This window comes from Candoia aspera, chromosome 2, assembly GCF_035149785.1.
Source record: "Candoia aspera isolate rCanAsp1 chromosome 2, rCanAsp1.hap2, whole genome shotgun sequence".
NCBI classification, from domain to species: Eukaryota; Metazoa; Chordata; class Lepidosauria; order Squamata; family Boidae; genus Candoia; species Candoia aspera.
This window is the reverse complement of record NC_086154.1, coordinates 148,929,321-148,940,342: the sequence shown is the minus strand read 5'-3', so window position 1 is coordinate 148,940,342 and position 11,022 is coordinate 148,929,321. Positions and strand designations below refer to the sequence as shown.

General features: G+C 46.9%; 1 protein-coding gene across 4 annotated transcripts in view; it reads left to right on the top strand.

The window, feature by feature from the left end:
• Nucleotides 1-240: 240 nt before the first annotated feature.
• The window catches only part of PLXNA3 (plexin A3), a 63,250-nt gene continuing 52,468 nt past the window's right edge, over nt 241-11,022 (top strand). For all 4 annotated transcript variants that reach the window (XM_063294200.1, XM_063294201.1, XM_063294199.1 and 1 more), the window contains exons 1-3: nt 241-349; nt 3,563-4,804; nt 5,135-5,317. In XM_063294200.1, the coding sequence (XP_063150270.1) occupies nt 3,620-4,804; nt 5,135-5,317 (1,368 nt within the window). In that variant the 5' untranslated portion in view covers nt 241-349; nt 3,563-3,619. The remainder of the gene's footprint in view (nt 350-3,562; nt 4,805-5,134; nt 5,318-11,022) is intronic.

Below are 11,022 nucleotides of genomic sequence, written 5' to 3'. Positions count from 1 at the left end.
CTGGCAGCCAACATTCCTAGTGCTGTACCATTAAGAGAAGGGGATTTATTTATTTATTTTCATTTCAAGAGGAGGGAGCACCTAACTGTGAGAATTGGGTCAACTGGATTGATGATGTGTTCCTGGAAGAGAAGAATTTTAGGTGTTCTCATTACCAGAACCAAATATGTGGCTGGATGCACTTCCTATTTTAACACCGTGGGTCAGATGAAATTATCCCCATTTTGCAGACTGGGAAAATCAGAGATCGAGTTCCTCCTAGAAGAGCCCTGCTTGCAGTTCTGTTGTGAACTTGGGTTGCCCAGTCTGGTGTGTTCCAGTGGACTACTCTGAAATGCACATGTAACAGGTTGGTTGCCTTCCTTGTCAACAGAAAAATGGGTAGATCTTGAGTTTCCAGGGTTTCTCACTTGTGAGTGAATTTGGGATCTTCAGGTATCCCCTCTAAGGGGGAAAGGCGTCTACAACTGCTGTTCTATCCAAGGTTTGGTTATGCTTTTTCCAGGCCTCTCTGGGAAGGACAGGGGTTTTAGAGGAAAATGTGGTACATTTGGGTGGGAGAATTTTACTGCAAGGTGGTTAATAGAGAAGCTGGGTTTAAATAGTGTGTTGGAGGGTTTATATCCTGAGCAGTGACTTCTGTTTTTAGGAATTCTTTCTTATCTAAGTGACCTGTTGGTAGTAGAGCCATTTCACTGAATCAAAAGGAAAATCTGTGCATGTGGGCTAGATTAATCTGAAGTCAAAGTATTGAACTTTAGACTGAGAGCCTAGTGTATTCTGATGTTGTTATTTATTAGCATCTATTGTGGGCAACCATGGTGGGTGTGGAGGATTCAGTGCCAGAACACGATGGAAATGCGGCAGAGGGTACTGTATTAATGTGTGAATGTATTCGTGGCAAGGGAGCATGTTCTGTGCCTGTGTACAGTATTGCAGTCTTAGCGGCAGTGAATTTCGTTTATTGTATGTGCATATTTGTATATTGTGGTAGAAGCCTCACAACGGATCCTTCCAAGCACCTTCAAACTTCAAATTCTTCCTCATCTCCAAATTTGGCTGGTAATTCAACTGGTCTGCTTCGGTGGAAGATCCCATATTCCTGATTTCTAACATTTGATGATGATTTGGGATAGAAAAGCTAGATTTAAGGTGACCACTGCTTGTGATCTACCAGTTAGAATAGGCAATGCTAGAGCAGAGAGATCTATCCTAATCTGACTGTGTCCCCTCTTTACTCAATGGGCTGGGGGTGGGTACTCAGTCTTGGAGTACCCGAAAGCATGTTTGCACTGCCGGTCTTCTTCTGAAACCCCTGAAGCTACTCTGTGCTCTTTTCCAAACTGTGTGATAGACTCTTGGTTTAGAGCAGTGATTTTTTGCCTAGTCCACACACCACTGATGGTCCAAGGAGGTCAGTCTCCCTGTGTTCACAGGTAAGAGTCCACTCACTGCCTTAATTCTTGCTTTCTCACATACCCTGACTGGAAGGATCAGTGGCTGAACATTGGTTCATTGAAGTGAAGTGGGTACTAAAATGACTGTAACAAACAGGTCTCAAGTGCAGCTACCGTCAGTCCGCATTTGCTGTGCTAATAGCAATTTTGCATAAGGAGTCCCAACATGAAAGGGCTAAATAGAAAATAAATTGATAAATTCTAAATAGATTTAGATACCCATTCACCCCTAGACCCTTGGTACTCAGAGATATCTACTGAAGAACTTTTTGACCAGGAAGTTTATGCTAAGAGCTGTTATTATATAGGTGTTATTATATTATATAGCATACATAAAATAATTGAAGTGAATACTTAATTGAATAAATACTTAATTTCAGATTTTTTTGTACAACATTTAGTTTTAAAAAGCCTTTTAAAATGCAGGTGTGTGGAGGGGGTAGGAAGGCATAGACAAATGCAAACATTATCATTATTTATTTGCCAGTATGAATTCCTATGCTCTTAAAGATGAAAATATAAAGAAGGGGTTGTTCATGTTCCCTGAATTTTCCAAAAGTTTGTTCAGTGGTCCAGGATTACAGAAAGCTAGGCGAATACTGGCTTAGGGTATTGAATTTAGAGAAAAAGAACATGAAAGTGGGATTGCTATCCTTCCTGACTTCTGTGAAAACTTTTTTTTTTAGTGTGAAGGAGTGCATGATATTTACTGCATCTTAACCTTTGATAGGGCTTGGGGTAGATGGATTCTGAGCCGCAACTGTCTGTTTGCTGGTTCCTATATACAGTAGTGCCTACTGTACTTTAACTTCCAATTTGTAGAAATGCACCCCTGCTGTTCTCATTCTCTTGCACCCTCTTCTGTTACTTTCAAATGTTCACAGTCAGATTTGGTGGTCTTTGTAAATCTGAGGACGATGTGTATTGTGAATTAATGCAGTTGAAGTTTTAAAAGAGTGAATTTAACCACACTGGGTGAAGAAAGATGTCTTTCCAAGTGTTTGTGAAGATGCTATAATACTGGGAAAGGTGAGAAGAGAGATGAAAAAAAAAATCTGAGTGGCATAAAGTGATTTTGAAGGCTATTAGCATGCAACTTGCTTGATTTCACATTATTTAACCATCTAGCTGAATGAATAAAGCTAATTTAGTGGAAAGTATTGTTGGAGTGGATAGGAAAATGTGGCATTTTTCTAATGGTTCATTCACACATGCAAAATTTTCCCTTGCTGATGGAACCATTAAGCAATGTTGCTGTATATCTGAATAGTTCTTTGAGGTCTCATTTAAAGTATTGAAGGCAAACCCCCCCCCCATTTCCACTGTGATAATGCACAACTGCTAGTGCACATGTGTAGCATCTAAACTGGGTACAAACCTGTTGCATGTGAACTGCTAACATGCCAGGGATCTGCAATTATGCTGCTCAAAGAATGGTGCGCTCATGATAGCTGTGGGCCTGGTGTAAATGTGAACACAACATCAGGCAGTGCTGCACAAGAAGGTTCTTCCTGCTTCATACATTTAGATGTGTAGGCTGAGAAGCCATGGCACTGGGGTGCCTGCAACTGGGGCTCTACATATGCGTATCTGTAGTATTGGGAATGGAGAAGGGAACAGCTGCTGAGGTGTGCAGTCTTTGCTCTTTTGGCATGACAGGTGCCACTGCTGCGTCTGGCTTTTCTGAGTTGTTGCAGGTGTGTGTGTGCGCCACCTGCAGGTGTTGCTTCATGCCAAGGCTGGTGGGTGCTAATGAATAGCTGTGGAGGGGTGCTGCATGGAACAAGAATAGTAGTTTTTTGGAGGCAGTGGCCATTCCTTCGCAGAAATGGGGCTCCCTAGCTTGGTGTGGTGGGGCTGTCAGGAGGCATTCAGAACCTCTTGGGACACACAGCTCTTTAGAGGGGCCCCGGAGCAGATGGGATGAGCCCAATAGACCTTGTAATCCTAAATCCTGAAGGCAAGACCTGCTGCCCTGGTCACCTGGGACAGCTGGACAGGGCTGTATAACCTTGCAGCCTTTTGTGCTGTGTTTTTGCTTTTTCTGTATTTTCCTCTTTTCACCTGCAATGCACCTTAATCTCTGCCTCCTCTCCCCCTTACAGGCTGAATGAGCTGCCTGTGCCTGGCCCTGCCTGACCCCAGGCAATTCCCCAGTGATCATGTGGTGGCTGCTCCTTCCTGTCACCACCACCATAGCTGCTGCCCTGCTCTCCTGGCCACCCCCTGTTTGGGGCATCTTGCCCACCCGTGTCATCTTCACTGTCCCAGACATGGCCCTTACCCACCTGGCGGTGCACCATGAGACAGGGGAGGTCTACTTGGGCGCCGTCAACCGCATCTACAAGCTCTCAGCGAACCTGACCCAACTACGGGCTCACACAACGGGGCCGGTGCCGGATGACCCCAGATGCTACCCTCCCCCAGGCGTGCGGCTCTGTGCCCACCGGCTGTCCCCCGCCGACAATGTCAACAAGCTGCTTCTGATCGACTACGCTGGCAGCCGTCTCGTGGCCTGTGGCAGCGTTTGGCAGGGGGTGTGCCAGCTTTTGCGGTTGGAGGACTTGGCCAAACTAGGGGAGCCCCACCAGCGCAAGGAACACTACCTTTCCGGGGGGCGTGAACCAGATGCCATGGTTGGCGTGATTGTGGAGCAGCTGAGAGAGCCCAGCCAGTTCTTTGTGGGCACTTCCATCGGAGGGCGGTCGGAGTACTTCCCCACACTCTCCAGCCGCCGGCTGACCCTTGATGCCACCAGTCCGGAGATGTTCAGCCTGGTGTATCAGGACGAGTTTGTCTCCTCTCAGATCAAGGTCCCTTCTGACACTCTCTCGCTCTACCCGGCCTTCGATATCTACTACGTGTCTGCATTTGTGTCTGGCGGTTTTGTGTACTTCCTCACTTTGCAGCTGGACACCGCCCAGACGCCCCTTGAGCCTGCCGGAGGTCCCGTCGGCCCTGGAGTGACCGGTGGGGAACGCTTCTTTTCCTCCAAGATTGTGCGCCTGTGTGCCAACGACACGGAGTTCTACTCGTACGTGGAATTCCCCCTGGGCTGCTCCAAGGACGGGGTGGAATACCGTCTGGTGCAGGCGGCTCAGCTGGCCAAAGCCGGCTGGCAGTTGGCCCGATCGCTGGGCATTGCAGAAGGGCAAGATGTGCTTTATGCTGCCTTCTCGCAAGGCCAGAAGAACAGGGCGGCGCCACCCCGGGAGAGCCTCCTCTGCCTTTTCACGCTGGACGAAGTCAATCAACGCATCCGTGAGCGTATCCAGTCCTGCTACCGTGGTGAAGGGCGACTCTCCCTCCCATGGCTTCTCAACAAAGAGTTGCCCTGCATTAACACGGTATTAAGCTATCAAGCAGTCTCTGTTTTCTCACTTCCTACCTAATAATTCCCAGTTTCCATTCCTTTCTAAAATAAGGATGCCATCCATCCTGGCCTGCCCTTTTCTTTGCTCTTTGGTCTTATCTTATCCCAAGACTGCAGCTTAAACCTGGGAACTTTTGTTGGGGCCCCTGTGGTTAATGACATACTCTCCACTCTTTGATAACTGAGGCATAAATATCTGAGTAACATACATGGAGATGACGCCTGTTGGATAACAGTGTGTACCTGAGTTACTCATTCCCGTGTGATGTTGACCCTCAATACCCGCTTCTTTGCCTCTTTCCAGCCCATGCAGATCAACGGCAACTTCTGTGGGTTGGTGTTGAACCAGCCCCTAGGAGGGCTGCAGGTCATCGAGGGACGCCCATTGCTTCAGGAACAGACCGAGGGCATGGCCAGTGTTGCTGCATATACCTATCGTGGCCATTCAGTTGTCTTTATTGGGACCCGTGCTGGCAACCTTAAGAAGGTCAGATGCTCTTCTTGATGCCTGGGAAAGGGTTTGGGGCAGAGCCCAGAAAGAGTCAGTGGGAGGATGGAGATGATTACTAAGGACTGGGTGTATACAAATGTTCAGGGGTTTTCATTTCCCCCAGTATTTCTAGTTACCTCTCAGTAGAACTAAAAAAACTTGTGTTTCTCCTCAGCTGGTGATGGTTGGACCATGGCTTGGTCCCAGTATATAGCATCATCACCCTCTTTGGTCTGAGAGAAAGGTGAATAAAGAAACTTGGCAGCGGTGAAGCCCTATCACCTATCTGCAAAACCATTGTTTACAATGGGCTGAAGACACCAATAATGGTGGGGTGGGCCGAGTAGTATTATTTTCTTTAAGGGAGCAATTTGATCAGACTTATCCTTCCGCCCCAACACATATGCCAGCATATGGATTTTTCCTATAATCCTCCAAGAAAGCTTCATACATGACTTGGTGACAAGGCATGCACTTTGCATACGGACGATCCCAGCTTTAACCCTAAATCTCCAGGTAAGCTGAACTTCTGCTGGTCAGTGTGGACTAGCTGTCCCTGATCTGGCGCCCCCGTGATGCACTGGGGCTATGGTTCTTACGATTCCCAATCAATGCGGCTACACATTCTAGAAGCTGTAGCGCCACTCTCTCTGAAGGGGAATGAGGAAAACTTGTGCAGACACAATTGAGCTAGATCAGTGTTTCTGAACCACACAAATTCTCAGCCGTGGCCACACTGGCTAGGGAATTCTGGGCGTTGAAGTCTACACATCATTTAAGTTGCCCAGGTTTGGAAACACTGAGCTAGATGGAACAATGTGATAACTAAGGGAGATTCTTATCACATACCATGTGATAAATAATATTAATAACTTGAATCGGGACTCTGCAAATTAATATTCCTCAGAAGCATCTCCTAACAAATCTTCCTTGGCATTGCAGCCATCTTTATTAGGAGCCAATTTTTATGGCACTGTGCTACAAGTGGATTCTTACAGAAGAAGTCAGTTGCATTCTCCAAGCTAGCAGGGGGTGGGGGGTAAATTGAGGAGGGGGGTTGCTGGTGATACACTTGCAATTCTGAAAGTTTGTTGTGGGTGCCCTCACAAAACGGCTGCCAAGGTAGGCAAGGCACTCATGTCCCAGAAGGCAAACTGATGAGCTTTCTTCTCTAGTCCTTAAAGATGGACTCTACCACTCCTTTTTCTGGACAGATGGGCACACTGCTGAACAAGGCACTGAGCTGCTATTTGTTTTTTTAAGAATGCAATTGTGGGATCTGAAAGTATTTTTGGACGTGAAATTGACATTGGTGTCTCACTTTGCAGTATGCCAGGGCAGATAGCCCGGGTGGAGGTCTACGTGCAGAAGACCTTCTCTCCCTGTTGAATATTGTAGCAGGCCCCCTTACACCTGGGGTGCTGCCTTTCCAGGAGACCTTAATCTCTGTCCTGGTTTACTTTTTATCTCTTTTTATTATCGTGCTCCTTCTGCCCATTTCCTGTTTTGTGGGTTGGTCAAGAAGTGCCTAGAGGATGTATTCTTTTATGCCTGGAGCTGTATACTTAGGAATGGGACCATGCCCACTGGGAAGCCAGGCAGCTTCCGGGCTGTCCTACAGTCTGCCCACGGAACTTGCAGGTGGGAGGGGCCCGGATCATGGAACTGCTGAGCAGGCACAAGCAGGTGCCGCTGTCTCCCCCAGCCACTCTTACAGAAGCCCCAACAGCTCCAGTCTCAGAAGGTTCCAGAGACTCATCTGTCCTGGCATGCTTGTTCTCGGACTTCTGCCCCTCTGCTTGCTGCAAGCGAGAGAGGAGTTGTCGTGGTTCCTGGCAGCCCCCACCCAGCTGCCATTAGTTACCACTCTGCACAGTGTTGTGCCCAACAGACTTGTCACATTAAATATTAACCGGGCGGTGAAGGAGACGGCACTCCCCTCCCCTGTCTAGCTGGGCCAAGGGATAGATTGGGAGGGGGAGCCCCCGTCTGGAAGGTAAGAGGAGCTGAGCGGAGATGAATTGCGTGCTGCACGAGAGCTAGAAGAGGGGCGTGGAGTCCAGACATTGTGCTGGCTGAGGCTGAAGCTGGGGGTCGTGGATAAGGCTGGCAGAAGGTTCAGGCTAAGAGGTGCATGAAATGGAAAACATCTCTTTGGTTTTGAACCTGGAACGAACTATTGCATTCTGGAAGTCCTGCCAAAGCCTTTCAGGTTGGCCCCAGCCCTTCCCCTCCTCCCTCAGCGGCTGCCAATTATGTCTCAGGAGGCATGGCCCACCAGCTCCTCTGCCCCCGCTGCTGAACATCTCCCCAGCCCGCCTGCCTTTCTTCCCTCCCTCCCTCCCTCCCTCCCTCCACCGCTGCTTCTCTATTGGCCTTTGCACCTGTTCTTTCCTGCAGTGGTCTCAGCAGTTGGAGACAGGATCCCAGCATGGCATATCCCCCTGGAGTACCCACCTCTCCATCTTCTCAGTGCCCTGCTTCCCCTCAGCCATGGCCACCAATGGCTATACACACCAACAGGCTTGGATTTTTCTGCTCTTCTCCCCCAACAAAACTTCTGCCCAGACCAAGCACATTTTCGTCGGCATCCAGATCATAACTCCCATTTTGTTTCATTATGGAACCCAAACCCTCAGAAACATGCCCACAAACTGTCCTTGCGCAGTCCTCAATTCAGACCTTGCAGAGTTAAAATGCAATTTCCTTGTCCTGAACTCAGCATTTTTCTAACCTGATTTTGCTGTTTTTGAAGTCTGTATGTATGAGACCGAGAGAGAGGGTGGGAAGGAAGTGCAGAATAGAGAAGCCGTTCGGAAGAAGAGAGACTGATGTGGAAGATCTTCTGCTACTGAGGAGGAAAAGGAATGCGAGCTAAACCTGGTGTAGAAGTTATCCACAGTTTTTCATATTCAGGATTTAACATGTACCTAAGTCTTGGATTTCCAGAGCCTCTTTTGAATGGCGGTTTCCATCACTGAAGCACATGAACCTATTTAGTGCCCATGAACATGCGGAGATGTATTTTCCCACCATTACAGTTCAGTTGTTTGTACAGGTAGTCCTCACTTAACTACCACAATTGGGACCGGAATTTTGGTTGCTAAGCAAAGCGGTCATTAAGCGAATTGGATCCGATTTTACAACCTTTTTTGTGGCGGTCATTAAGCAAATCACTGTGGTCATTAAGCAAACTATGTGGTTATTGAACAAATCACATGGTTCCCTATTGATTTTGCTTGCCAGAAGCCGGCTGGGAAGGTCAAAAATGGCAATCAAGTGACCACAGATGCTGCAATGGTCATAAATGCGAACTGGTTGCCAAGCACCCAAATTGTGATCATGTGACTGTGGGGATGCTGTGACAGTCGTAAGTGCAAGGCCCAGTCGTAAGTCAGTTTTTCAGCACTGTCATAAGTTCAAACCATCACTAAATAAATGGTTGTTGAGCAAAGACTATCTATAGTCTAAGGTGTCTTAGAAAGTTCTTCAGCCTACATCAGATCAGCTTGTTGTGAAGCAAATATGAACCCCAGCATCTCTCATTTTAAAAATTAAATGCTGGCTCAGCTGGGTATGTGCCTGTTTTTCTCATATAGTTTCTTTGACAGTCCAGATTTTAACAGTTAACCTCTTAGCATTTTATTCTGCTTGGACTATCTCTAAGGAGGACCAAAGTACATTTTTTGGCTTCTTGACTGAGCTGGTTTTGGAAAAAAAATCAGCCCAACTGCCCTCCAGTTTTCTCTTCTACCCCCATCACCCCAGCTGTGGATTCAGTTTTGAAGGCAGTGGGGGGGTGAAGAGTTCCCCTGGAGGCTGTGGCATCTGGTCACATGGAATTAAGTTACAGTTTGCTTGTATGTGTGATGGGGGTAGAGGAGAAATGCTGTTTAAACTTTTGAACCTCTAGCAGGGAGCATGAGGGGAGGTCATGACCCCCTTCTGTTCCTCTTGCAAATGGTAGAGATTCAATTAGGATGGCAGGAGGCCGGGTGATAGCTTGCCCGTGTGTCTTTGCCATTCCCAGATCTCCCTCTGTTGTCTTCACTACACTAATTGCCTTGTTGCTGCCTAGCCTGGAGCCTTACGCTGGAGGTGACCTGCCTGTTCCCTCAATCAAATCTGAAAAGGACCATTATCCCACTCCTTGGGGTAGGATCCAAATCCCCAGCTCCATAACTGTACTGACCCAGGGGTCTTGTCCTTGTGTGTGTGGGAGGCTCAATGGAGCTTTGTTGGACAGGATGAAAGACCTTTTGAGCTTTCTCTTCCGGGCCAGTATGGGTCTCCTTCCCATTGTGGGCGCTACCACCTTCAAATGCAGAACAGGCATTTATGTTTACTTTCTACCTTAGCTGATGGAGATACCATGCTGTGTACGGTCAGTATTGAAAGTAGCTGCATCCTGTCACCCACCTCCTCTTTAAGGGGAGCTACTTTCTCCCCAGACTTGCTTCTATCAACATATCGAAAAAGGTTACGGGATACTGTTAACTGTTGTTTATCAAAATGGAGTCCTAGGCTAGAGTGCCATTTAATGCAACTGCAAGAAGAAAGGAATGCAACATTAAAAAAAAACTGGGCAGAATTGCATAACACGTTAATATGCTAAATTAGAAATTCAGATGCCAATTGGAAATATTTATTGTAACGTAAATACAATACCGAATGGGGAAGCCTGGTAATCTTCAGTCTGCTGTCCAAAAGCTGACTTCAGATGGACAACTTCAGGCTCCCACCCTGTTTTCTGTTCTAAGTTCTTTGTCTTTAAACTCAGTTTGCACAGGGCCGCCCTTCAAAAACAGAACTGCCCTGAGTAAAGTAGAATAATATAGATACCCCAAACCTGGGCCAAGAGGATTGAATTCTTAATTTCCTTCGCTGCTCCCTTCCCCCATTGTCTATGTGGTAATTTTAGGGAGTTTGCCTACATTTCAGGAATTGCAACTTTTCTTTCTCCTCCAGCCTTACTCAACCTGGTATCTCCCACACATGCTGAGGTTGCAGCTTCTAGGATTCTCAGATAGATGCCTGTCTTTGTCACTGCCATGCCTGCTGCGTGGCTGGGAGGTCTGTGTGCTGTGCTCCCAACACCTCTGGAGAGCTGAAGACTTAAAAAAAAAATAGAAGAAAGCTTAGGAGAAGATGATGCTACTCTCCTCCTCTTCTATTCTAATATCTATCCCAGCCATGAAAGCTGGACATTTTTGATGCTGAAGAAGCACATAATTTATACTGTCTTGATTCATTGGGAAGCTTTTTAAAGCCTTTCCCTGTTGAATTACTATTTTGCTTTGTTGGAAGTGGTACCCTCCAGATATCTTGGGATACAGCCGTTGGAGCTATTATTCAACACATCTGCAACATCAGGTTGTGGAAGGCTGTATTAGTGTCCATCAAGTTTTATTCCCATCTTTCAGGACTGGATCTGTGCATTTGATGTGTGTGTTATGCACATCTGGGCACACAGCGCCAGAGAATAACTGCTCTTCCTTCCATTAATAGTTTCTCCAGCTCATCAACATGTCTGAATCAGATTAAGTTGCAGCTGTTCTATCATATACTAAGACTTGGCTCTATTGCATGACTGCACTTTTTTTATTAAGTTTGAGGGAAAGGAAGCTATTATGTTCCATTTGCTAACACGCTGGTTCAGAAGACATTCCAGGCCTGGCTATTTATTAGGGCAGGTCAGCCCT